The 27,889-nt window shown below is 34.4% G+C and overlaps 3 protein-coding genes across 5 annotated transcripts; 2 read left to right on the plus strand and 1 right to left on the minus strand.

The window, feature by feature from the left end:
* The first annotated feature begins 645 nt into the window (after nt 1-645).
* On the plus strand, nt 646-3,889 carry LOC107410676 (2-alkenal reductase (NADP(+)-dependent)). The gene is made up of 5 exons (XM_016018134.4): nt 646-1,253; nt 1,822-1,999; nt 2,606-2,772; nt 2,909-2,991; nt 3,223-3,889. The coding sequence occupies exons 1-5, from the start codon at nt 1,026-1,028 to the stop codon at nt 3,599-3,601; spliced, it is 1,035 nt and encodes a 344-aa protein (XP_015873620.2). The 5' UTR covers nt 646-1,025; the 3' UTR covers nt 3,602-3,889.
* Nucleotides 3,890-7,273: 3,384 nt separating this feature from the next.
* LOC107410679 (replication factor C subunit 1) lies at nt 7,274-18,213 on the plus strand. Its single transcript, XM_048468256.2, has 23 exons — nt 7,274-7,420; nt 7,568-7,644; nt 7,780-7,932; nt 8,594-9,175; nt 9,266-9,333; nt 9,707-9,782; nt 9,862-9,923; nt 10,011-10,156; nt 11,100-11,266; nt 11,435-11,623; nt 11,737-11,858; nt 11,964-12,171; nt 12,701-12,754; nt 13,252-13,421; nt 13,613-13,703; nt 14,378-14,559; nt 14,702-14,741; nt 15,730-15,854; nt 16,565-16,637; nt 16,747-16,839; nt 16,920-17,163; nt 17,576-17,632; nt 17,780-18,213. The coding sequence occupies exons 2-23, from the start codon at nt 7,642-7,644 to the stop codon at nt 17,920-17,922; spliced, it is 3,048 nt and encodes a 1,015-aa protein (XP_048324213.2). The 5' UTR covers nt 7,274-7,420; nt 7,568-7,641; the 3' UTR covers nt 17,923-18,213.
* A 665-nt stretch (nt 18,214-18,878) lies between these two features.
* On the minus strand, nt 18,879-27,487 carry LOC107410657 (acetolactate synthase small subunit 2, chloroplastic). Of its 3 annotated transcripts, none has more exons than XM_016018108.4 (13): nt 27,179-27,486; nt 26,011-26,224; nt 25,127-25,210; nt 24,072-24,140; nt 23,694-23,777; nt 22,799-22,951; nt 21,750-21,833; nt 21,443-21,547; nt 21,234-21,356; nt 20,271-20,423; nt 19,984-20,049; nt 19,377-19,507; nt 18,879-19,241 (listed from the first exon to the last, which is right to left on the minus strand). In XM_016018108.4, exons 1-12 carry the CDS (start codon nt 27,397-27,399, stop codon nt 19,424-19,426), a joined length of 1,440 nt encoding a protein of 479 aa, XP_015873594.3. In that variant the 5' UTR covers nt 27,400-27,486; the 3' UTR covers nt 18,879-19,241; nt 19,377-19,423. The 3 variants fall into 3 exon arrangements, with proteins under 3 accessions (XP_015873594.3, XP_060668309.1, XP_024926891.3); XM_060812326.1 differs by lacking the exon at nt 27,179-27,486 and adding an exon at nt 26,708-26,799; XM_025071123.3 differs by lacking the exon at nt 21,443-21,547 and having other exon boundaries at nt 27,179-27,487.
* Nucleotides 27,488-27,889: the final 402 nt, after the last annotated feature.

Here is a 27,889-nt window from a genome sequence, read left to right on the forward strand (position 1 = left end):
TATGACTTAATTAAGAGCAATCATTTCCTAAACTCGAGTGTATATATATGTGTATATTTATGTATAAGCAAGCTATATATACATACAAGAATTGGTTAATTAGGCGAGCTTTAAGATTTTTTTATTATTCTTATTTAATGAAAATAGAGATTTAAGAATTGATAATGTGGATGCAGATTGTGTAAATTTTTAATGATGATTAATTGAGCTTAAAATTCAATAAAAATGTTATTAGATTATATATTAAGAATTTTAAATTAATACTTTTCAGCATCCTTTTATATTTTACCAAGCTTTATTTATTTACTTTTGCTTTATAGCATATGGAAAACTGTCATAAAACAAGCAAAATCCTTGGCATTATATACATGCCCTGTAAAATATATATGATATACCCTTTTTTTTATTTTTTGAAACTATATATATGGTAATATCGTTTAAACGTTTGCTCAAAAAATACTTATAATATCTACCCAAATTTTCAAAAGTTAAATATCATTGTTCTAATTTCCTCAGGGCCCCAAAAAAGAGCATGGTATACTTTTGGCATTTATTGTTACAAGCTGTGAACTGACCAATTCTGTGTTTCATTTTTTGTTGGAATTATATGTATCAACTATAAACTATAAATTATGATCATTTTAATAAGATGGTAGAATGGTAGCTGATTGCTTTGGTCGTCCTTTTCCGGTTTTCAATGCGAATGTCTTACTAACCAATCAGAAAGAGAAAGAAAATTTTCTCAAATAAAAAACTGGGTTTGGTTACATTGATAGCATGGTGAGGGTTAGGAACGTATGCCCAAAAAGACAAATTGGGACGGAACAACCATGGTTAGGTAGTTAAAAGCTCTGAAAGAGGAAAGGAGTGGTTGAGACTGTGAGACACTCCAGAACCCACATAGAAGAAAGGACTACAAACTCAAAAAAAAAAAAAAAAAAAAAAAAAAAAAAAAAGACCCTTTTGCTTTTCAATCAATTCCCTTCCCATTCCCACACCACACTACCATTTCGGTTTGCTTTGTAATGGAGGGAGTTGAAGTAGCTAACAAGCAAGTGATATTCAAAGGGTTTATAGATGGGATTCCAAAAGAGACAGACATGGAAGTGAAGGTTGGGAAGATTGAGCTCAAGGCTCCAAAAGGGTCTAGTGCCCTTCTGGTTAAGAATCTCTACCTCTCTTGTGATCCCTATATGAGGGGTCGTATGCGTGAGTTTTATGATTCTTATATTCCCCCATTTGTTCCTGGCCAGGTAATGTTATGGACCCTCCATCGGCTGTTTTTTCTTCTTTTTTTTTTTTTTTTTTTACCCTCTCATTATTATATGTTTCTTTTGCCTAATTTTATGTTCTGTGTTGCCTTGAGTTATGTGCTTTTCATATCCAAATCCTGGTTCTGGTTATTGATATTGTTCTTGTCTTCATTTGGGTAGTTGAATTTGACCCAATTCCCAAGAGATTTTTATATCATATTTGGGAACTTTTCTCTTTTGTTGTGTTTTTCTGTTTTCTAACGTGAATTATCATTTTTTCTCATTTGCAATTGCTGTGACATCTTTAACTGCTTGAATATGCTTAACTTGAACTATTAATTTACATCCTCTAATTACCTAGCTGACTTAAGCTGACTCAAGACCATCAAGACCACCTCTGTATCTTCCATTGTTCGCTTTCGATTTGATATGTTATCTTGTCTTGTTTATGAATGTAAAACCATAACAGCAAAACAGAAATCCCAAAAGTAACATTTTTACTGATGTATAGTTTTGTTATGCAAGTCCTTTTCCAAACTTTCTTAGCAATTTTGTACTTTTGATGAAGGCACTTGAAGGATTTGGGGTGTCCAGAGTTATTGATTCGGATAATCCAGACTACAAGCCTGGCGATTTCATCTCGGGGATTACTGGATGGGAAGAGTACAGCTTGGTTCATAGAACAGGACAGCTAAGAAAAATTCATCCTGATGACATCCCTCTTTCATTTAATGTGGGCCTTCTAGGTATGTTACCTATGTGGTACAACAATAAAATTAATATGCATCCATTAATTTGAGTGCTTTTCTTTGATATTCAGGAAAATACAAATCTAGACTTTACCTATAATTGTCAATTCTTTTGATACTTGGTGTCTTTACTTTAAATGGTGAAGATATTTCTGGTAGGAACTGTTTCATAATGTCATATTGCAGCAATTACACTGGTTAGGATGCAAAGTAAAAGAATGTTAAGAATTTAGATGAGGTTATGCTCTTCAAATCAATTAGAGAACACAGATATTATGTTGTTCAGCAGCATATACTAGCTATTGCTTACCTAGTGCTTTGTTTTGTATTCTTGCTTTAGTTTAGTCTTATTACAAAACTTTCCTTCTGATGTCGAAACCCATTGATATATCTTCCTTGGGAACCACATGTTGTGGGAAGCTAGCTCTTTTGCTTTGCTAACCCCAGAGAGAAGAATAAAGAAGCATCTTGTTAGTATTGCTGTTGTAAGGTCTTCCTTTGGCTGATCCACTCGATGACCTAACTCTGCAATTTTCAATTGATTTAGTTGTCTAATGTAGTGACATTTGAACATATTTTCAAACATCTTTATTGGATGTACAGGTATGCCAGGTTTTACTGCCTATGCAGGATTCTTTGAGGTCTGCTCACCTAAGAAAGGGGAATATGTATTTGTTTCTGCAGCTTCAGGAGCAGTTGGCCAGCTTGTTGGCCAACTTGCAAAGTTGCATGGTTGCTATGTAGTTGGAAGTGCTGGCTCAAGCCAAAAAGTAAGCTCTTTTTTCACCAATTAATCTTATATATAGCATATATGGATATAATGCGGCATAAAATGTTTATTATTTAGATATTCACTTTATATCTATCTGCAATACACAATTAACCTTTTACTAAATATATGACTAGGTTGATCTATTGAAAAATAAGCTTGGGTTTGATGAAGCTTTTAATTATAAGGAAGAGACAGATTTGAATGCAACTCTGGAGAGGTTAGTGATCTTTCTACTAAATATATATCACACCTGATGAATGCCACTGGTCGATCTTCATGAAAATGAATGGTAAAATATGCATAAAAATACAATTTAAACATAATCATATTAATATATTCTACTGCTTGTTGTGGGTAAATACATTTTCAAATGTGAATATAAGATCAAACATGTTTTCATTAACCCCTTATGCATTGAGCTGAACTTAAAACTAATGATCGAGCACAGATATTTCCCACAAGGCATCGACATCTACTTTGACAATGTGGGAGGAGACATGCTTGATGCTGCACTTCTCAAGATGAAGCCTTTTGGCAGGATTGCTGTCTGTGGAATGGTGTCTCAGCAGAGCCTCTCTAAAACCGAAGGGATACACAACTTGTTCTGTCTCATATCAAAGCGCATAAGAATGCAGGGATTTCTCCAAAGCGATTATTTGGACTTATTTCCGCAATTCTTGGAATATGTTAGCAGTTACTACAAGCAGGGGAAGATTGTGTACATTGAAGACATGAATGAGGGCCTGGAAAATGCTCCATCTGCTTTTGTTGGGCTTTTTTCTGGGAAAAATGTTGGTAAGCAGGTTGTTCATGTTGCCGATGAATGATTTTGTTGGCCATTCATATGCTGTGTTGGAAAGTTGAAGCATCTGCCAGATGAAGGAGTTTATGCAGATAATACAATTTGAAATCTTTACTGTGACTGGTGGTTGCAGAAATTAAAATTATTAAGGCCTAGGTTGCATACTTTAATCTTGGTAATTACTCAATTTAAAGTTAGGCTAAGTTTTGTAATATTCCTTACATTTTAGCTATAGCTTGTACTCGGTCAATTGATTCTGAGCACTCACCTCAGGTGAAATATTTTATTTTGTTTCTCTTTATTTGACCTTTTATTTTATTGTGTGCGTCTTGCATTCTTATTCTTATTCTTATTATTACTAGATTTTAAATTCCAAAAAATGGGATCGTTGTAGAATAGTTTGTCAAATGGCATCTAAGATTTGCTCCAACTTTCTTAAACAGCAAGCTCTGAAAATCTCAATTTTTCAACCATTTGTAATCATTGGGAAAGAAACTACGCTTTGAGCCTCCAGTGTCCATCTGCTACTCCCGACGTCTGCCGTGGCTGAATACATAGACAGCTGGTGCAATGGCAATGAGAAGAAAAAAAAAAAAAAAATGCTTGAGAAAGAAGGAAAGGAAAAAAAAAAAAAAAAGAATTGCCATCTCTACTCTAATCAAACTAATACATGTTCATATTCTACTAATTTTATGCAAATAACACCTACTGTCAGGCCAATAATACAAAATTCCTTGTAATATCAAGGTTGTCAAACATATGTGACTAGTCAGGCATAATTTAAGCACTAATTTCAATTAAGATTTCAACCAAAAAAAAAAAAAAAAAAAAAAAACACCAAATATGTGACCAGGCAGGCATAACTTAAGCACGAATTCCAATTTGATTCCAAGAAAAATCCAACCAAAATGAAAGATGCGACATATAGTTTAAAAATCAAATTACTCCAAGACAAGCGGATTATTAAAATTCAAACTCATGAAGCATGACAAGAACGGAAAATCGGGGTGTTTTGGGTCAAAGTCGAACGTAGGAGGAGAAAGTAGGGGTAAATTGGGTATAACATATTTTAATTGGATCAATTTATTTTATTTTTTCTCATTCGGGTGAAAAAACAAATAAAATCTAACCTAGTGCAACGGTAATATTGAAACCAGTAACAAATTCCAAATTGTAGCCTAGGCAGAGAAGAGGTTCTTCTCGTAGATGCCAATTCACATATTTCCGAATTCATTGACCATTCATTCTTCTCTTCTCTCTCTCTCTCTCTGTCTCTCAAACAAAACAACGAGAGAGAAAGAAAGGAAGAAAGAAATTACTTTCTCTACAAGTAACTTGGTTTGTCTCCCAGGAACTCCTCCATTTCTTTGTCAGCTTCTTGTCCAAAGTCCAAACCAATTTAGACACAGAGAGACTGTTTTTTTCCTCTCGTTTTTGCTGAATGCTTAACCATCTCTCTTCTTTTTCTGTGGCTCACCTCTCTCTTTCTACAATCTTTCTTTTTGATTTCCCCTCTCTAAAACTATCACTCTCCCAATTTTTACTCCATTTTCCCTTAGACCAACTTTCTGAAATTTTCTCTTTTCACTCTTTTTGCTATTTTTTTTCAATTTTTTATTCCTGTAAAGTATTTTCTTTTCCTTGTGGGTTTTCTTGGCATCAATCATTCTTTATCTTAATTATTGAAGTTTAACAAACCCATTTGAACAATCTTTCTCTTGCTCTATAGAAAAACCCATCTTTTTCACTTTCTGTACAATTCCTGGTAAGATCTTCGGAGATTAAGATGTTTGGTGGTCTTTAAGCCTAAATTCCGCAGCAAATGATTCGGCACAAACCCAAATTATCAGCTTTTTATATTTTAATATCAGATTTTGCTTTTTAAATTTTGGGACTTTCTTTTTTTATTTTATTTTTTATTACAGCAAACGACATATTAAGACAACAAAAATGAGACTGGATGAGATAAAGAAGAAGAGAGACGCAGTGGAAAATTATTTGAAAGACGATATTGCAGATCTTCTTAGAAATGACTTTCATATCATTGTGTACGGAAGGGTAATTATAATTTTGCTTCATATAATGGCATAAAATTCTTGGACTTGTGTTCTTCATGCATAACATGCATGATGATCATTACCCTGCATGGATTAAGATGTGAAGTAAACCAGAGATACATAAGTGCTCTGCCACTATTTTTAGGAGTGAAAAAAGCTGAAATTTTTCTATGTTGGGTTTTGGGAAGATTGAAAAATAAGTCGTTTTTAAAGCAAACAAAATTTGCATAGATTTGAATGTATATGCATGTGTCTTTTATTCACAAAGTCTACTTTATTTTATTTTATTTATTTATTTATTTTTTAACAATGATATAGTGCCAACATGTTGAACGTTTTTTAAGTCTTTATAATTTGATGACACATGCTGAGGGAGTTCTGGTTGAGCAAATGAGGTCCTTCTGTTATGAATTAATTGAGAATTTTTCCGGGACCATCTCAAAAACTCTTATGCTAAACCAGAGGTGTGCCAATTGCCAAACTGTCTCTGATAATTACCATGTGGTAGCTGGGAAATGAGTTATTTCCCTGACCATCTAACTCAGTTTAGCTGTTGAAAATTTTGTGTGAATTTTAAATGCAACAATGGAAGAAATATAACACTGCAACAAACTGTACAGTACAAAAACAGAAACAAAGGCTATAATAATAATAATCCTCTTGATCAAATAATAATAATGATAATAATAATTCTCATATTTTCAATGGAATGCCCCAAAGAATGCAGGGAAGCTGTTCCATCTTTGATATACGCTGCAGCAAGATTTGCTGATCTGCCGGAGCTACGAAACCTAAGAAATTTATTTACTGAGAAATATGGAAATTCCCTTGACTGTTGGACAAGTAAAGAGTTAGCAATTTGTTTTCTCATCTCAGAAATTCAAACATTTACTTTAAGAACAAGAACCAATATCAATTGTAGATTTTTTTTTTTTTTTTTTTTTAAAGTGTTTGACCATTTAATGCCTTAGAGATTATCAAACATTATATTCAACCCTTGAGCTAGTATTCATATACGTGAACTTAATTGGATGAATCCCTGTCCTCCTAGGGTAAGCCCTTGAAGGATTCCCCCAAGTGTAATAGTTGACATTGATGATACTCAGTGAATGGTATATGCCAAGCAGGAGTTATATGTTTTTTGTATAATTTCTTACTGTTTACAATGGAATCTTTTTTAATAATATGCCATTCTAATATGCTAATAATAATATCCCTGTTGTTTTTGGAGCTGTGGGAAATATTGTTCGAAATCAGCTTAATATCATAGTATTTGGGAAGCACAATATGATCCATGTAATGGTCTCACATCCTTATTTATAGCATTGATTTCAACTTTATTATTATTCACCTTTTTTTTGGCTGAAATTTATTATTATTCACCTTTTGGCTTTATTTTCAGCTTTTATAAATTATTTAATAATTTGTCCAAAAATATAACATTCAAATGGTGTCGTGTTGAATCTGAAATTTATGTTCAACATATTTACCCTTTTTGTCTTATAGCTGGGTTTTGATTTGGATCCATCCCAAAAGCTACAGAGCGGACTTTGAAACTTTATTGGGCTTATGCAGGCTTTTCAAATGAAAATCCATCAGCGGGCCGTATCGAGATTTCGGGTCCCCGAAAACTTTTCGGGTTTTTTTGGGTTTGGCTTCTCTTGGAATTCTTGGAGCGAGGCTGATCGTTGTATGTACTCTCTCTTCTGTAGCTACTCGGAGGTAGACACAGACGTCACAGAGACAGAGAGTGAGAGAGAGAGAGAGAGAGAGGCTGATCAAGAAAGGTATGAGAAAAACCCTAACTCGCATTGCTTCTCTCTTCTTTAACTCAAGCTTAAAAATACCTGCTTTTTTTTTTTTTTTTTTTTTTTTTTTTTTTTTTGGTTTTTTTAAAACCCTGATGGTTCTGCTCTGCATGCCCGAATTTCCAGATTGTGTGTTTTCTGAATGCAAAACTGACCGGATAGAGTTTTGGGATTTTTCCTACTCGAATTTGAATTCCAAAATGGTGAGTTTAGGTTTAAATTCTTGCATTTTTTTTTTTCGGGTTGAAATTAGTTTGTTGTTATTTTATAGTATTTCTTTCTTCGAAGGTTGGCTTTGAAAATTTTTGTACATTTTTTTTTTTTTTGGGGTATAAAAGTCACAGTCAGATATCCGGAAGTGGTTTATGAAGTCGCATGACAAAGGCAAAGGCAATGGCAGCACGGATTCTAAGCCAGCGAAACCTGCACAACCACCTGTGACACGTGTAGCGGAGAAAACTTCTCAAGCTAAGTCTCAGCCTGAAAAGCCGGTGAGTCTCATTGTGGGTTTAGTATCTTTCACTGGTCAAGAAGGGTTTTTTACATTTGCTTGTACATTTCAGTAGGATTTTAGTATCTGGGTTTTGAAATAAACTTGTAACTTTGTTGTTGCTTCGTGTTTTTAATTTGGTATGGCGAATCTCGACAAATGGTTATTGCCATTGTATACATTCTCCTAAAAATAATAGGACTGGCTATCTTTTTGGTCTTCTGAGAAAATAATGGAACGGAACGAAATTACCTTTTTACATTTTCAGTCCTAATGAAGGTTGAACTGCTAAAAAATTTCGCTAAAATTGGATTTCTTGGTTCCCAACTGATGAGATAGAAAACTTGTTGTTATTATTATCCTTTTATTAGGAGCCAAACATGACATAAATCAGGTGGATGATAATCTAAATATTGAAACTTGGTGGAAATTCTAGTAGGATCACTGGTTCAAGTAGTGGATAGCACACAATATTTGGAATCACCTGTGTGTCCGTTCATAGTTGTGTTAATCTCATACAAGAATACCAGAACTGGGAAATTACTGAAAAAAAAAAATATATATATATATATATATATTTTATATTAGGAGAGATTTATGAATTTCAAATCTGTTAATTTTTTTTAATATCTTTTTTATTTTAATTGTATTGGAGTTATCAGGTGCAAGCAAGCCAAGAAAATTCAGGCAGAAGGAAAACCAGCAAGTATTTTTCTAAAGACAAGCCCAAAGAAGAAGAACCAGTGGAGGTTCCATCCAAAAGAAAGAATCAAAAGGATCTTGATAAATCAGATAAACCCTTGCCTGGCAAAAAAATTCGCATAGCTGAAAGTGATAGTGACGATGATTTCATCTTGCCTAATTCTAAGAGCTCAGATGATGCTACTCCCAAAAAGAAATTGAAAAGTGGATCAGGCAGGGGAATTGTACAAAAACGTCTGGCTGTTGATGAAAGTGACGGAGACGATGTGGAAGATAAGGAAGCTTCTCTTAAGTCGACCGGAAGAGGTCGTGGTGGAAGAGGTGGATCAGGCAGGGGAGTTGTAAAGAAACCTCTGAACGTTGATGAAAGTGATGAAGATGATGTAGAAGACAAGGAAGCTCCTCTTAAGTCTACTGGAAGAGGCCGTGGTGGAAGAGGTGCCTCTGCAGCAGCTCCAGCTGGCGGAAGAGGCAGAGGTGCTGGGCGGGGTGGGTTTATGAATTTTGGGGAAAGGAAAGATCCTCCAAACAAAGGACAAAAGGTTAAACACAATTGAAATTTTTTATTCATTAAGTGAAATGATTGTTCTGTTCTTCATGTTATACTTCAAATTCTGTTTTACTTGCCTCAGGAAGTTCCTGAAGGTGCTTCAGATTGTTTGGCTGGTTTGACTTTTGTAATTAGTGGTACGCTTGACAGGTAATTCTTATAATATTTATATAGCTTCCTCAAGCTCGTTTATACGGAGATGAGTAAAATAGTTTGTCTCTGAAAGCTAGATTTAGGATGTTTGTTTGAGTGGTCTAAGATGAGTTCTGTTTTTGTTTACATCTTCTGTACCTGTTAGATCCATTTGTTGTTGTTTCAATATATTTATCACTTGTCATACCCTTTTGGAAATTATGATGCTTGGTATCTCTAAGATAGAATTTAAATTTCAGATGCATGCTTTGGATAAGAATGTTGATTGAGCTGTAGTTAATATTTTGGCCATCAATATTTTTATAGCTTAAATTTGGATTTGATATATTTTAGCTTCTGGATGTATTTTGAACTGTCCCCATGTTTACAGTTTGGAAAGGGAAGAAGCGGAAGACTTGATTAAGCGCCATGGTGGCCGTGTTACTGGATCTGTCAGCAAGAAAACGGTCACTTCATACTTCTTTCTTCAAATTGATTGGGTTTATGTAAAACTACATATGTGTGATTGACATAGTCCATTTGCAGAATTATCTCCTATGTGATGAAGATATTGGGGGGAGGAAATCCTCTAAAGCTAAAGAGCTTGGGTATGTTATCTTGGATCAACACATGTGAGATGCATTTCCATATTTTTATTTTCTAGTATTTATATCTTGTTTAATGACTTTATGTAGTACGACTTTTCTTACGGAGGACGGATTGTTTGATATGATTCGTGCATCAAATCATGCTAAGACACCTGCTTTAGAATCAAAGAAATCGATGGATAGTGCTGATGTATCTCTCACAAAGAAGAGTCCGCAGAAAGTAGAAACAAAGAGTATGCTTGTGTTAACCAAGTAGCTTCTTACTCATGTCTTAATGATTGCTGTGGTTGGCCTTACTATATCCCTCTCTACAATCTGATTTTGTTGCGTGTCAGTATGTGGCATCCATGTTCACTTAAGTTTTATGTTTTGTTTGCATCTTGGTGTGTCAAATCATTGGATTTCCTGATAAGATGTTATCGACTGTATCTTAGCACTTAATTTTCAGGTTTTGTTCAGGGATAATGGAGTAATTTGGATAAGGAAAAGAATTAAGGTCTTTTTTTGTGCATGAATCTTATTGTATTTTCAGTACACCATTCTTTAATGATTGTGCACACAGGTAGTTGGACACTTGTAGAGAAATCTGTTTAGGAATTGTGGTCTAAGCAAGCAGTGAGCCGGTAACAATATGCTTAAGGCATAATTGCAGCAGAAAACTGAAAATATTACTGCAGCATAGAGTAGTAAAACGGTTTCATAAGTAGAATGGTATTTCTATGCATGTTATTCATTTATTTATTTATTTTTATATATTTAATATCATCTTTGGTTTTTGACTGCTAATTGAGGCGAGAAAATCTCAGGGTAATGTCAATGTTCTAATTTTTTACTTGTCTGAAACAATTAATGATGAATTTTGCAATTCTTTTGAACTAAATATGATAAATACTTTATTGGTATCAACTAGATTTTGTAGTGATAATAAATATCATATTGTTGGTATTTATTTTTATGATATCATGTGATTAACTCTGTGATTAAGTGGTATGCTATTTTAAACTGTTTGATGTATAAGTTATATTGGCAACATGTTCTTTTAATAAGTTCATTGGTGTGTTGTATGGAGCAGCCTGTGAGTGGTTCTGGTTTTCAATGCTTTTTCAGCAGCATAATTAATTAGTTGATAATTCTTTGAAACTTCCTAATATAATTTTGGCATATTGGTTCTTCCAGAGATTCTGAGTGATAGCTCCTTGACAAAAAATGTAGCCAAAAAAGGTTTGACCTCAGGTGCTTCCCCAGCCAAGCAAAGAGGTAAATCTACTCAGTATTCTGCATTGACATGGACAGAAAAGTATAGGCCAAAAGTTCCAAATGACCTTATCGGGAATCAGTCATTGGTATGTTAGGATCATAATTTTTCATTATGGTATTTGTGGGTTAAATTTTGTTATTTGAGGGTTAAATTTTGTCTTTTATTTACTGAAATATTATAATTCACAACTTCTTGGTCACTTTTACATGCCAAAATGTGTAAATTTGACATTAAGTTTTTGGATGGTGGACAGGTAAAGCAGCTTCATGATTGGTTGGTAAACTGGCATAAGCAATTTCTTGATACTGGAAGTAAGAAAACGGGTAAAAAAGCAAATGACTCTGGTGCCAAAAAGGCTGTACTGCTGAGTGGAACTCCTGGAATAGGGAAAACAACATCGGCAAAGTTGGTCTGTCAGATGCTTGGTTTCCAGGCTATTGAGGTGAAGCATAATTTATTGGAAACACATAATTGTGGAAGCAGTTTAATTTTGCCATATTACAACAGTATCTACCTGCTATTTTTCCTCATGCATACTGAAAGTTATTTATTTAGGTAAATGCTAGTGACACTCGGGGGAAAGCTGATGCTAAGATCGAAAAAGGAATTGGTGGAAGCAATGCAAATTCTATAAAAGAGCTTGTCAGCAATGAGGCCCTGAGTATTGATATGGATCGGTTGGTTTTTCATTTTTTTATTATTTCTTACATTTTTCAGTTCTTTGTAACTTGTAGATTTGTAGGATTTCGATGCTCTTGTTAATTATTATATTTAAATTGCAGGTCAAAACATCCAAAATCTGTACTTATTATGGATGAAGTTGATGGGATGTCTGCTGGAGATAGAGGCGGAATTGCTGATCTTATTTCTAGCATCAAGATATCTAAAATTCCTATCATCTGCATCTGCAATGACCGCTACAGTCAGAAATTGAAGAGTCTTGTGAACTACTGTTTGCTTCTCAGCTTTCGGAAGCCTACCAAACAACAGGTTTGGTTTTCTACGATAGGTAGTATCATGATATCGTACATGATTAAATATCTTTTAGATGCTTGTATCATTTATTTATGAAGAAAATAACTAATGTATTCAGAAGAATTCTATTGTACGCTTCCTTATATGTAACCTTAATATTTAGAATAATTTGGTGGCTCAGTCCCCTCTTTTTTTTTTTTTTTTTTTCTGCTTTAATGGACTTTTTCTCTTATGTTGAATGGTCGACTAAGTTGAGACCAAAGAAATGCTTGTGAAGATGCATTTACTTGCATGTGCACGTAAGTACATGTCTTTGTCGCATTTCTGCGCATGAGCATGTATGTGTGTGCATGTGGAAGTACTCTGAGTTAATATTTTCACACGTTCTTGGATTTTTAATACCAGATGAATTGTATTTTGTTTTTCAGAACTGTAATACATGCATATATTTAAGATAGTTATTCTACAGAATAGTTATTGAAAAATATGTTCTGTTCTTTTTAGATGGCAAAGAGTAGTTGAAAATATGTTCTCTTCTTTTTAGGTGGCAAAGAGGTTAATGCAAGTTGCAAATGCTGAAGGCCTTCAAGCCAATGAGGTTAGCATCTTTCTTTCTCACATTGATTCTGAGTTATAATGGATAATTTCATATTTTTTATTTTTTATTTTTTATTTTTAAAGTTACCAAAGATTGGACCCTCACCTATATGATAGGAAAACTTCCTTCATTTATAAGAACTGAAATTTATAATAGTTCAAAACTAACTGGAAAATATCTTTGTTAGATTATATAGTATTAGTTACAAGGCATTGATGATACTTTTAACATAGTATAAGGTTGTTGGTTGTCTGTGTGGTCTTACATTTGAATTGTAGGGCCTGCTTTGAAAATTAATGTCTTGGTAATTTCTCGTCCTGCATTTGTAGGTTCTGCATTGCTTTTCTGGTTTCTATATGGATTTGAGTGAGAATATCAAGTGCGTATTTTGTAAATATTGATATAGATGGTCAGATCTGCTTTATAACTTAAACTTATGTGCAAGTATTAATAATTGGTGGATAATTCAATTACCTGTTTGCTATCTATTTTCTTAGATTGCGCTGGAGGAACTAGCAGAACGAGTGAATGGAGATATGCGTATGGCACTAAACCAGTTGCAGTATATGAGCCTCTCAATGTCAGTCATAAAATATGATGATGTGAGGCAGCGCCTGCTTACCAGTGGAAAGGATGAAGATATTTCACCCTTTACAGCCGTTGATAAGTATGACTATAACTTCAATTTGTATCTCTTGGTCTTTGCATTAAGATGCTTGATAATATGCTTTAATCTCTTTTCTGAAATATTTCTCTATGCCATTACTGGTTTTTTTAGTTGAATGTGGATTTGTCCAGCTTCATTCATACCTTTTGAGGTCACTAATTAAACATGCTGATTCACCTTTTGTGTTGCAGGCTATTTGGTTTTAATGCAGGGAAGTTGAGAATGGATGAGCGGATTGATTTAAGCATGAGTGATCCTGATCTAGTCCCTCTTCTTATTCAGGTGCTTTTCCCTAGAATTAGTTTTTGAGTCTGCATTAATGTGAATTCCAGAATTATAGACCATGATGCGATTAGTTATTCCTTGTATTTGTGGAACATGCTAATATAGAAGAGACCTAAAATTATGAATATACACATTCAGACCTAAAATTATGAATATACACAAGAATGTTATAACACACATGGTCCAAAAACGTTCCCCCGTAGTCAAGCATATGGAAAATTAAGGGTTGGGCTTTAGAACTAGCCGTCTTACATCTTTTAGTGGCACGTGAAACTGCTGTTAACCTCCAATATGTACCCTTAGAGCTGCCCCTCGTCTTTTTTTTCTGATATACATGTTAATGGTCCAAAGCTGATACTTCGTATATATGAGCAGTGAGCATAGTACGTACCATTAATTAGAAATTGAATTTTTTATTTTGTCCATTTCATTCTTCTATTATATGTATATCATGTAAACTCATACAGGACATGAATAATCATAAATGCTTCTTCACCCTCTAGACTCTCTCTCTCTCTCTCTCTCTCTCACACACACACACACACTCATGCAAAGCAATTTGTTCAATATTTAGATTATCATATCTTTAGTGCTCTGATGCAAATTAAGTGTCAAATATTTTTGCCAATGCCTAACTCTTATTTTTTTTTTTTTTGCAAATTATGTGGTAGGAAAATTATATTAACTATAGGCCAAGTTCAATCGGTAAAGATGACAATGGGATGAAACGTTTGAATTTGATTGCCCGAGCTGCTGAGTCTATTGGCGATGGGGACATTTTCAATGTACAGATACGAAAATATCGGCAATGGCAACTTTCTCAAAGTGGTTCTCTGGCATCCTGTATTATTCCGTATGTATCCTTTTATCAGATGGTGGTATTTATACCTTTTTATTTTTTTTTAGTTCTCCTTGACCTTATGATTCATGCTTCTATTGTATATTTACTTTCTTGTTTTCTTCTTTCTCCTTTTTTTTTTTGGGGGAATAAACAGTGCTGCACTGTTGCATGGGCAAAGAGAGACACTTGAGCAGGTAATGGATTTTCATTTCACTTAAATTTTTTACTAATTGTAAGCTTGTAATAATTTCTGTACTTGGCCTTTATTCTCTTCATATTCTTAGTGAATTACATGGAATTGTTACCTGCATCTAACCTCATTCATGGTGCTAAACTTATATAGAAGAAAAGAAATGTAAAACAGAACTAGACAACCATGTGTACTTGGTTCTTGAACAAAAAATTGAAAACAAAAAAGAGAATAAACAAAGTAGAGGGTTCTTCTAATTACAAAAACTGGGCCATAATAAAGAATGCTTCGCTCCTAATGCTCTACCATTCCTCTCCTCTCAACTTATAGACCACAAGGAGATAGATATTGCCATCCACGCCATCCAATTTTGTGTTTCCTAAACTTACCATATGATGCTGATAGCAACACTGCTGACGAATTGTGTTGTTACTGAAGTTGCGTTAAATTATCTGCGTAAAAAAGGACCAAAATAGATTAAAGTTCTACCTTCTACCCACATGGTAGCAACATGAATTTGGGCCACTCTACAGGGGATGATTTAATCAAACGGCACAAACATTATTTCCACCAACATTTAATACACAAGTTTAATTAAGTGATACTATACCCACTAGGCAACCATCATGTATTGTATGTTATCTGAGGTGAAGTAATTTTTTCCCTTCTGCGTTTATTTTCTAAGTATGTTAATTCTTTTCTAGATCCCAAAATTTCATGTACGATCTCATGTGCACTAGATTCTGTTGAAATCATTTCTATGTGAACTAGTTTGTGCATCTCTTTTTGTAAGGGTGAAATCCACTTCCCTAATTTGATTAAAAAAATAAAAAATAAAAAATAAAAAACACAAAGTGGAAAGAAATTCTACTGAAGGACAAAATGGTTGTGGCTAATGTAATTATTTATTTTTCTGCCTTGAATATAATGTCTGAATATAACGTTTTCCCATTAAGATTTATGCTCATCACATATGGGCCTTGTGTACGCAGGGAGAAAGAAATTTTAACAGATTTGGTAGCTGGCTGGGAAAGAACTCATCATTAGGGAAAAATAAGAGGCTTTTGGAGGATTTGCATGTCCATCTTCTTGCTTCACGTGAATATAATTCAGAGAGGTGATTCTCTGTTACATTACATATTGTAGGTCCTGGTCAATATAACGTTGCATCCTTGTATCTATGGAATATTCGCTCTTTGTCAACGTATACCGAATTAATTTATTTGAGGAATATGAGTTTTCTGCAACAGAATGATATGTAGTTATTTTATATGTACAAGTTTTATGGAGCTTTTTGGTTGACGTTCTGAATTTATATTTCCTTGGTGCTTTAGTAACCATGAGTATGGGCCTTTGAAAATAGTACAATCTCCTTCATCATTTCTACTAAATTTAAGATTCATACTTGTACAAAATTTAAGAGTCAATACTTCTTAGGATTCTTTTTGAGTTTCAGATAAATGGTATTTGTGTAGTTGTATCATATAGTTTTATTTAGACTTTCCTTGTTCTAATTGGTACTTGGTTTCTCTAATGTTCTTGGAAGTTTCTTGAAAGTATGTGCAAGGTCAAGTAGCTTTTTTTGTATTTCTTTTTATATCTCTCAGAATTCATTGTTGTTTCATTTGGTCCACCTTTTTTTCTGTTATTGGATGTGTGCTTGTTTTAGCTTGATATATGTAATTTGGTTCACTTCCTAATGACTTGAAGCTTTTGGGTTGTTTGTAATTCAACAAAAACTTTAGGTAGCTCTCTGTCTTTCATTCAATATCAAGTCCTAAGTTTTCTCCCTTGAAGCTGCCTAATTGTCTTGTGTTAATGGTTCAGAGAAACCCTGCGAGTTGAATACCTTACACTTCTCCTGAAACGATTGACTGAGCCACTACGGGTCCTGCCTAAGGTTTGAAGTTCTTGTGTTTTATGATATATGTTAGAAAGCATTGTATGGCAGGGGAGTTCATTAATTCCAATGCTAGTTGAACATCCATCTTTTGTGAATTACTTACCAGGATGAAGCCGTCCAGGAAGTTGTTGAGTTCATGAATACATACTCCATTAGTCAGGAGGACTTTGACACTGTTGTGGAAATATCCAAGTTTAAGGTAGCCTTAGTCTAATCAAATCCAGCAGCTTATTGCAACTGTTCTGAAATTAATGGACTATTACTCTGCTGTCACATCAGGGGCGTCCAAATCCTATGGATGGTGTACAATCTACTGTTAAAGCAGCACTGACCAGAGCATATAAAGAAGGGAACAAATTCCGGATGGTACGAGCTGCAGATTTTGTTACACTTCCTGGAATTAAGAAAGCCCCCAAGAAGCGGATTGCAGCAATTCTAGAACCATATGATGATGAAATAGGCGAAAACAATGATGACCAAGTGGCAGTAAGTGAAGATGATTCTTCAAATGAAGAGGACTTGGGTAAGTGCTTTTGTTATCTGTAATAAAATTGTTTGGCACTATTTTTGTCAAGTAATGGCTAATTTTAATATTCTATTAAAGGATAAAATGAAGTGAAAGTCCCATGCATACACACTATAATTAGCATAGATTGATTCCTTTACCCTATCTTTATCTCTAAGAAGCAGATGGCATGCATGGGGTTTGGGTTTGGAAACTTGTCTGGAACAGAATGGTGTATTGTCATGTGATAAGGGATAGTAATATTCATTTGGTTCAGAAGTTTATAATGTGTTGGATGCTTTATCAAAGTCTAAATGTCTGCTTGGTTTTGCTCTTTATCTGTGAAACCTGAATGCATTGAAAGCAATGTTTCGTGTCATTTTCTGATCATTGTCTAGAAACTTGATCTAATAAACATCCATGTTGGCAGAAGGTTCAGCTGTTGGTGAGAAGTTGCAACAAGAACTTCAAAGTTTGAACTCAAAAGGTAAATGATAATGATAATTTTTCACATGGAAGGGGACACCCACCCCTATGTTGTTGTTTGCTCTCTCATAAGTACTCATTTATCCTGAACCATTTTTGTTGCTGATATTCTCGGAAAAATATCTCATGTGTTGTTGATGCTTTGAAGGGGTGCAAGTCCAAGTGGATTTGAAGGGTTCAGGAAATTCAAATGGCAAGAAAACACCAGCTAGTAGAGGAAAAAATAATTCAAGTGCCTCGCAGAAAAAAGGCGCAGGAGGTTCAGGGTCCGGTACCAAGAGAAAGAGATAATAAAATGAAAACGAACTGGGCTTGATGTGTGCAGTTTTCGGTGTTTATAACCAATGTACTTGGCACTCCCAGTACATGAATGATTTTTGTAGATAGTGAGGATTTTTTGATGTGTTCCTCAGGCAGTGTTCTACGTGTACTGGGGTTGCTATGGGTATATAGTTGTAAGCTGTGATCTATATTTTTCAGTGAATGTTGGGTGAATTTAACCAAGGAATGCTGACATGGAACATTAGATATTTGCCATGAAGTTCACAGTCAAAACTCGTATAAATACTTCTTCAGGTGGTATCTAATGGCTAAATATACGACGTTTTTTTTCTGTTTTGGGGGGGGGGTGTTCTCAATGATTTCTTTGTTCCAGTTGATGCCTTGATGACAAATAATAACATACGAGCATAATGTCTTAAAAAAAATAATAATAATAAAATACAAAAGCCCGGTAATAATAACTGTGGTATCGATTATAAATATTGATAAAAGGTTCGAATAAAACGTATTTCTCATTCTCTTGATATTTAATATATTTTTTCAAGGCAAAAAATAAAATAGTGTATACATATTTTATATTACACCTTTCCAACTGTCGTATTCTACATAACGAATCTGATCGATGAATTATGAAGTTAGTAAAATAAAATGTATAATATCAACTTTTAGAAGATATCAATGAAATTAAATCCTATTATGTAAATAATCAAATCAATCTAACTCCGTTCAAGTTGCTTGATGCCACTTCATAAAAATAATCATTCTGGGTTCTGTTTAAGATAGGGAAAATAAATTTATCAGAAAAAAATAAAATATAGAGTGTGAGAGGGGGGAGGGGGGGGGGGGGGGGGGGGGAGGGGGGGGGTGGGGTGGGGGGAGGAATATGCTGAAACCGTTAGCACTTGGGTAGGTTATTGATTGGGAAAAAAAAAAAAGTAGAAAAAACGGCTGCTCTTTATGTTACATAGAAGAAAAATGTAATCATTCCTTCAGCTTTATTAACAACATGACCAAAAATACAATATGGGACAAATTACAAGAAGAAATAGCTGAAAGTTGGAAATAAAAAAAAAAACCAAGATATTATTAAACTCATGACTAAAATGTAACATAGGACCAATTATAAAAAGAAATAGCAAAAAGTTAGAAATAAAAATGAAAACTAAGATAAATGAGAGTAGAAACAAACAATGCCTCTATGAAGTTCCAAGCCTCGAAAACTCATCTTAATCCTTGGTGTAGGATCAAACATACATATTTAAGCTTCATGAAGTGGCTCCCTTAATCAAGATTAAACTTCTTAATGCCTATTGATTCAACTTTTACACCTAACAATGAGAATTGGGAAAAACGCAATTCATTTCTCTTCATTTTCAATACAAAAGAAAGCAAAATATAAAACCGAAAGAAAATCCAAAAAATCAAAAAGTAACCATCAAAAGATGGGGATGGGAAAAACTTACTAGAGACGGTAAAACCACAAGAAGAGGCTAAAGTGGATTCCCAATTGTCACAATGGAAGAGGATAACCACGAAGAGATGTGGAATCGACACCCGATTCACGCACCAATGCCACTCTTCCAGTCCTTGCAACCTTCAAGAAATAGAAATCAACTCATATATAGAAAAAGCAATATTAATATAAGCTAGCTAACTACAATTCAACCAACTAATTATATGAATTATATGTGGCTACAATTTCAAGTTTATTCCGAGAAGCAACAGGTTGCATAAGAATGTGCTCGGTGATAGCTTTTAATTCCTTGGATCTTTTTTGAGCAGGTGTGATTTGGTTGAACTTTAATTATACTTGTAATGATGCAATAAGGATCACATCAGAAAAATGCGATTGATTCAAAGGGTGCTTATTAGGACCTGTTACTGACAGGGAAAGCCTAGCTTCTTGATGCATTTGTTAATTGCATAATTGACAATCTAACCTATAAACTATGACAACATCTCATATATGAGTTTAACATAAGATTTTTTCTTCTGGTAATTCCAGGAAAAAAACCAGGTGCATATTTGCGATGCTTGGTGAGTAGATCGAACAAGAGTCTGAAGACAGACCTCACAAATCCCATAAGACTCTAATAACTTCTGCAGTGCAACCATCTTGTTGAAATCACCGGTGAGCTGGGAAAAACATGAAAAAATGAGAGTTCAACAACCGCAAGTGAAGGCGAAACTGTAAGAATAAAGAAAATGGTAAAATGTATTGGTATAAAAGCCAGCTGTGATAGGTCATCACTAGCATAACATTGCATGTGGATGTGCAGAAAATAAGGTAGTATAATGGCAGCTCTAAATATGAGTCTCCAAAAACGTGCTGATTGAAGACAGGAAAGTAATTTAACCTCAAGGGTTATTGTGTGATCAGACACATCAACAGCTTTCGCACGGAAAATATTAGCAATATCAAGAACATCCCTCCTGGCAGCAGGATTCACAGCAACCTTTATCAGCATCAGTTCTCTCTCTGCAAACGGTAAGTGACTGATATCCCGAACCTGAAGGAACAGTTACCATATATGCCAGCCATTTAGATTCATGTGGGGGAGTAAACTGGTTATGAGGCAGTCCAGTATTTACATTCAAACGGAATGATGGTTAGCAATGATTAATTAATTTCCTTTCTTAGGAGCTCGAACAAGAGGCAAAAATGAGCTTCACCATAAAAACATGTACTTATCAGCTCTGAAACATAATTAATATCCTTAACAATAGATGCACATACTCTCCCAGATCTTTCAGAAAATATGAATTTCTCTTAAACTTTGTTAAACCATCCAAGAAATCAGCAGTGTAAAAATAAAACTCGAAATGACTTTTTTTCTTTTCTTTTTTTTCTTTTCCCCAGCTGAGAAGAAATCAAATAAACTACAGACAAAAAAGGAAGAATCATAAAAGAAGAAAAAGAATAGGAAGAACTATAAAACAAGGAAAAGAATCGATCTTTGAACTGGCATATAGTAAGTTCAACTCCACAAGACATTAGTACTTCAAATCATACTAAAACCGCACATGGTGAAAAATTGCATGGGTACTTCAACGGTAGTAGCTGCTATCATTTCCAAACTTCCCTCGCAACTAGCCATCATGTTAATATGGGGTAAACAAAAAAAAAAAAATTTTAGCTTTGTGTATTGTTGAAAACTCCCTTCCAGCTAATCAGCATTTACTCACTTCAGCATGGAGAACAATGATGAAAGCTCAATACTGGGATGTTAAATCCTTTAGAGAGACCACTTAATGCACCTAAAATGAAGGCTGTAAATTCTCATTGGTTCAATTAAAGCATGTTAATTTCAGCTCCTCACCTCATGAAGTTCAATTAATTTGTGAAGTTGCTGAACCAACTTGCCGATTGAGTCGTCGGTACCAGGAACAACAGTTGTAATGCGAGAAAGTCCCTCCTTTTCGGCAGGTCCCACAGCTAGGCTCTATGAGCTCAAAGCAAGACAAATCATTATGTTAAGCTCATGAGAAACAAACATGAAGGTATCAGCACGTTTTAAAACCAACTGACCTGAATATTATACCCTCTTCGAGATATTACCCCAGTGACTATGTTGAGAACTCCAGGGCAGTCATTGACAAGCATTGTCAAAGTGTGTGACTGATGCCCACTAGACTGAAATATTAAACAGGATGGCCAAACATTTGCTAAAGAGGGACATTTATGTTTAAGATTTTATACTTGGCACCACTTATGAAGAGTTAATACCCATTATTCTATTTGCACACCATGAACAACTCTACAATTATTTTTTGCAGTCTCATTTAGATTATCTTTTCCAACATATAGACTTATAAATAGTGAAAAGGAAACTTACATCTTCATCATAGAGAACTCCCCAATGAGCATCAAGAATTTGACTCACTGAGAAATCATACGGCTCCACGGGATAAACATCTCCCTTTGATAATTTAATGGAAAATGAAAAACTGTTAGTATCAAACTCACCAGGAATTACAATTCACACGACAAAATATTAGCAGATAACAGCCTAATGTAAGCAAGTAACGAAGTGTTACAGACATATCAAATTATTGGAATCTGCTTGCACAGCAACAATGACTATTCTTGATAGTACAAGGTAAACTGAAAACAAATTTATCAAGCCAAACGTCTTAAATGCTGCATAAAGCACTGCTTATAGAGCACATAGTTGCGTGTGTGTGTGTCACACAGAGAGAGAGAGAGAGAGAGACTTGAAATAACTTGGGTTTTTGAGGTTGGGACTTGTGAGTTGTCAGGTATCATATAAAGACTTCAGAATTTTTTGATGATGGATTTTTCACCTATCACTTCTGCGTATGTTGGCAATCTTGGCAAACCATGTAAAATAGTCTGCTCTCTCTTTTACCCCTGACTTTTGCTAGTTCTTGGCTACTTTCATTCTCTTATGTACTTATTTATGTCTCCCTTTCAACAATAAACTCGTATTCAAGCCCCTAGCTCACTTCTGCGCACTGAATCTATTCTTCTGTTACGGTTACTTATGAATATCTAGGTTCCCCCTTGCTTCAATAATTATTTGGCTTTCCTTTCCATAATCACCAATTTGATGTTATAGTATCAGCTTCAATAAGTCATTCCCAATAACAATGCACAATTATATATATATATATATATATTTTTTTTTTTTTCCAAAAAAGAAAGAAAACAAAAAACTACACACACACAAGGTATACACGCACGTGGAGTAGAAAGTAAAATAAAATTTATCTGGACTACACACACACAAGCGAAGAACATTTATTTACATGCAAGTAAATGGTCTTGCTTATCTTACAGTAATTTTAATGTTATACGATATATCAAAAACAAGTAGTAAACAAGCATGGAAAAAACTATAGTACTGCACAAAGAGCTATTTACCCTAGAGGATGAGATGGCATCACCATTAGGTGAATGATTTATTTTTCCTAAAGGAGCATCATCAGGCACTGTCCTTTCCAGATCCGGATAAGAAGTTGCACAAAATCTCCAAAAAGGAGCTGTCTCACCCATCTTTTCTCGTCTCAGAGCAATCTATAAGAGGAAAAGGAATCACATTTAAAACCATCACCAGACATGACATTTCCATGGTATTCCAACATCTAACAGGAGTCCTAATTCATCTTCACAATTACATTCATGCAGATAGTCATCACCATCATAATTTAACTTACATACAGAGGTATGTGGTGAAAAGAAACAAAACTTCTATAAACTTTAATACATTAAAAGGTCCATGAGTGAAAAGCACATTGTCACTTAAGTTGAACATGAAATTTGCCTTTCTCTATCTAAAAATGCCCCAAGAAATTAGGGCTACGAGTAACAAGGATAGCAGCCCAGCTATAACATCTTTATTTAAAGTCCTTTATCTTAAAATTTAGCAGCACACAGTCCTTTTCCACAGGGGAAAATCCAGATAACGTCAAAGTGACTTCATCTTTGGACATTTATTACGTATAATATATAGTTGTTCAGCTAAATTCGCTAGAGCTATTGAGGATACCGCTTATTTGCTGGCAAGTGCATAATATATATGATTATTTTATACACATCCAATTACATAACTTTAAAAAAGGAATATCATTTAATTGGGGAACTCAAAGGCCAGTTTACCAGCGAAAGCTATCACCTTCAGTAATGTTGTGGTACAACCGAGTTAAAGTTAACCTGGTTGTGGTCCAACTGAGTTCAAGCTTACCTAGCTATTATGCAATTTACCTATAGATGTGTTGCATAAACACTAGTGCAGCACAAAATATTCTAGGCATCTGACCTTTCCAGTTCTTGAAAGTTCTTTGATTCCAAATTTTCGTAAGTTTCTTTGAACAGCAACCATTTTCCCAGGATCTCCAGTGACCTGAGACATCCACATAGAAGGAACCATTTATGAGACTTGATAGGCAGGAACAATGAGAATATGCAAATTCAAGATGAAAAGATTTCATATAGTGACCATGCTTTTACCAAAGGAATAAGAAATATCCCAACCTACAAATGCAGCCCAAGTGAACTAAGTTATGAAACATAAGTTACCAATATCTATCTCTAAATTCCCAAACCAAATGCATCTTAAGTGTCAGAGTAATAGACACAGATACCAAATTGACTCATGCAACCAGAAACAAGTACAGGGATCTTTGACAATGGTCACCTCAACTGTCAATGAATGTTCAGAGATATCCACAATTTTTGCTCTGAAGATATCCACCAACCACATGATCTGAAAATTAAAGCATAAAAGCACAATTAGGGACACAACTGTAGGAAAATTGGAAAATGAAAATAGCAAATTAAAAGGTGGTTATTGTTCAGGATTTAGTCTGCTAGATGAGATAATATGATAAAGATATGATAAACAGGAAAAATGCAGTATCATTCTCTTAGGCACTTAAAAGAGCAGGGGGAAAAAAATTCTAACAGAAAACAGTGCAGTCAAATATATTTCTGAAACTTTGTTCAAAACAACTATCAGATGAGCTTGAAAAAATCATCAAAATGATGTTTTCAGAACCTCTGTTTTTAGTTGAGAAAATAATCGGAAATAATTGAAAATAACATGTTTTTGGATGTTAGAAAACACTGTCAAACAGGCCCCAGCTTTATGGTAATTAATTTTTTTCAAAATAAATTCTTTTGGCAGAGAGAATCTTTATCCAATATTTAACATATTTTAGAATACAAGTAAAAAAAACTGATAACAAAGAATTACAGAATTTGCTTGTGCATACAGACTAATAATTTTGGTAAAACGAAAACAAAAATGAGGAATGGGAGGATTTGGCCCCAAGAAACGAGCTTATGGAGGTATCATCACTCATCACTAGAAGGGACTAATATTAAGGTCATGCATTCAGTACATATTAAGGTTATGCGTTCAGTACATACAAAAGGTCCTAAAACATGTCCTCCTGCTCCATCAAGATCATGTTTATTTTATTATCTTATTCACAAAACTATGACATGATTAACATAAATTTTTTTTTCAAAAACTAAGTTAAATTAAAGATCAACAAGACAACAATTAGGCCCTGATAAAAAGTTAATTTACCATATCCAAAAAAGAAAGCTAGACCCAACTATGTATATTAAACTAACAGCATAACAGTTAACAACAACCATGAAAAGAACCAGCTATATTTGCAAACTGAAGTAGTTCATAAAGGAGATGTCTTCTCAGGAAATTAGCTGGATGATCTGTATCATCACCTCTGCACGGGTACTAGGATCTGCATTAAGTTTGATAAGCATCAATTCACGTTCTACTTGTGGCTCCCTTGAGATATCTTCCACCTGATATAGCAAGCACAGACATGTTATGAAGATTAGCAGGTATATCTTATTTTGCCTGAAAATGACAAAATTCAGTGTGCAACACAATAGAAACAGACAGTTAAAGTAAGAAAGTCGGTGCTTCATAAATTCTCCTATTCGTCCTGTTCACAAGAGACAAAATCATGAGAGACGAATAAATATGCAATCATTCAGCTAAATAAAATGAACAAATTTTTGGGAAAACTTGTAAAAGTATTCTACAACATGCTTCTTCTGCAGAACAGCTTGTTCTAATCTGGTAATAAAATAATAAATAACCTTATAGCCCCATCTATGGTGCACTAGATTGCACATACTTGTTATGTACATATCTTCTAGAACTTCTTTAACATCAATAGAGAAAGAAAAGATGATTAAGCGGATGGCATTTCATTCTGTTTACTGTACAACCATCATAAAATTTATACGTTGAACCTCTTTCACATACATTTAAAATCAGCATGATAGAACATGTAGCCTGCAAGGTAAATACTAAATTTGAAAACAAAAAACTAGAAAGGTCAATATGCTACACATGCCCTCCCTCAAAAACTAATCAGATACAACAAAAATATTTTTATGGGAATTATGGTGATGTTGATGATGACATAAGAAGCAATGTAAAAAGGCTAAATTAAGTTGCACTTCTAAAAAACTTGAAGAGGCTAATAGGGTGAGCATGGACTCACAACCTAAACTAACAACAAGCAGCTAAGTCGAAAGGTACAACAAAATGTACATTCTCTAAGTAATACAAATATTGATGGGTAAATCATGACCTTTATGACATTCACAAGCTTGTTCAGCTGCTCTACGACCTGCTGCAAAACCTTTTCAGTTCCAGACACAACTATGGTAAACAGAGCCTTGTCCTTGTTCAATCCAACAGCTAGAGATTCAATGTTATAACCCCTCCTAGCAAAAACCCCTGCAATTCGGTTTATTATTCCACTCTCATCCCCAACAAACACTGAAATTGTATGGCGTTTCACCCTGAAATCAGATAAACAATAAGAGTCAACATAGTTGTGGTCACCATAAAAAAAGGAAGGGAAGAAGCAGATAAGCGGTCTGTCTATAATAAAATTTTTGGCTGAACTGTGGTGAAAATGTACAAAATTGCTGCATGAAGACATGACCCAGACTGCAGAATCTGCAGGAAAGAGAGACGAATCCTCTCTAATTTACAGATCTTAAAGCCAATCTCTAGAACAGAGTAGCAAAAAATCCTATAAAAACCGATCCTCTCATCCTTTCTCTTTAACCAAAATGTAAATGGCCAAAACCTTATCTAGTGTGTCAGGTGTATGGTCACAGACAATCACATCAAAGAATTAAAGGGGATGAAATGTATATGTGTGTGTGTGTGTATATACATATATATATATAGACACCCAGAAATACCTTCTTAGAAATTGCTCTCTCCCTACATTTTTATAAAATCATAACCAAAAGTCCCAACTTAGTCTTTCATACCATTCCGTTGGAATGTTTTCAATTAGACTTCGTCTGATTCTCTTCCCATAATGGATTACCGAGCCATCATACGCCATTTTTAATTGCATCGAAAGCAAATTTTTTAGTTGTTTGAGGAAAAAAATGATGTGAGTGATTAGTAAAAACAGTTATTTGCCCCAAATATGAATATATAAAGGAGAATAGTAACAAAGTAAAATGTTAACAGTCCCATGCAAAGCTACTGAATCAAAAATATCTAGGAACAAAAAATGCAACACATTAAAGGTACACCAAGTCAATTGGAAAAGTAACATCAAATTTAACCAAGACAAAAGGTAATAATCTATAAAGGGACAGTGTTAACACGATACACACACACACACACACACACACATATACATATATATATATATATATATATACACAAGAAATAAATGATCACTAAGCACAATTAGAGAGAAAATGAGTTAAAAGTTGAGGATTACAAACCCAGAGCGAGTAGCAGGAGGCACAGACTTAGTCACAGACACAGCATTATTACTGGTAGTTGCAGAGACAAGCAGCTGGCTCTTCTTGAGCTCAAAGGTCCTCAATTTGGGTGACGAAGAATGGCCAAAATCCAAACTTTTTGAGAGCCCATGTCCGAAATTCACAGTAAAACAAGGTTTCTTGGTCACCAGTGAAAATGGGCATGGCGAAATAGTCGCCATGGATGAGTAATACTACTGATTTTAGAGAGAGAAAGCGGCTGCTTAAGCGTTTTGGAAAAAGTTGGGACTTTGGGGGGTGAGAAACTTCAGTGGGCCTTAAATAAATTAAAATAAATTAAAAAAAATCTTTGTAAGTATTGGTTTCTGTTACACTTGCCAATGGGTATCACTTTCGGACAGTATAAAGTTACGCATTTACCCTCGTTCACTCTAGCGGTCAATTTTTTTGTATTGTTATGTTTTTGTAAATTGCACGTTGTCTTCCAAATTATTGTCTTTTTAAAATAAAAAGCAAAAAAATTGCTGTTCGAAGTTCCAACTGAAAAAAACATTATATCACTGTCTTAATACAGATTTCAAACACGTAAGGAGTGAAGGAGATACATTTCACTATCAACAAATTCATTAACATTTTTGGAAAAAAAAAAAAAAAGGAAAAAGCAAAAATCATTAAGATGCTTTTTTTCTTATGGTCAAAATCAAAAGTTGA

The sequence above is a fragment of the Ziziphus jujuba genome, chromosome 10 (assembly GCF_031755915.1).
Source record: "Ziziphus jujuba cultivar Dongzao chromosome 10, ASM3175591v1".
NCBI classification, from domain to species: domain Eukaryota; kingdom Viridiplantae; phylum Streptophyta; class Magnoliopsida; order Rosales; family Rhamnaceae; genus Ziziphus; species Ziziphus jujuba.

Bases quoted from the DNA above. Each gene is read 5' to 3' on its own strand.
- LOC107410676 (XM_016018134.4), top strand. From the start codon at position 1,026: ATGGAGGGAGTTGAAGTAGCTAACAAGCAAGTGATATTCAAAGGGTTT. The intron at 2,000-2,605 runs GTATGTTACCTA...TTGGATGTACAG, and splicing joins ATTTAATGTGGGCCTTCTAG to GTATGCCAGGTTTTACTGCC. The intron at 2,992-3,222 runs GTTAGTGATCTT...GATCGAGCACAG, and splicing joins TTGAATGCAACTCTGGAGAG to ATATTTCCCACAAGGCATCG.
- LOC107410679 (XM_048468256.2), top strand. The intron at 11,859-11,963 runs GTTGGTTTTTCA...TTTAAATTGCAG, and splicing joins CTGAGTATTGATATGGATCG to GTCAAAACATCCAAAATCTG. The intron at 13,422-13,612 runs GTATGACTATAA...TTTGTGTTGCAG, and splicing joins CCCTTTACAGCCGTTGATAA to GCTATTTGGTTTTAATGCAG.
- LOC107410657 (XM_016018108.4), bottom strand. From the start codon at position 27,399: ATGGCGACTATTTCGCCATGCCCATTTTCACTGGTGACCAAGAAACCT. The intron at 25,211-26,010 runs GTCATGATTTAC...TTGCTATATCAG, and splicing joins AGCTTGTGAATGTCATAAAG to GTGGAAGATATCTCAAGGGA. The intron at 21,357-21,442 runs GTCAGTTGGTTT...TTGAGCTCATAG, and splicing joins GAAGAGGGTATAATATTCAG to AGCCTAGCTGTGGGACCTGC.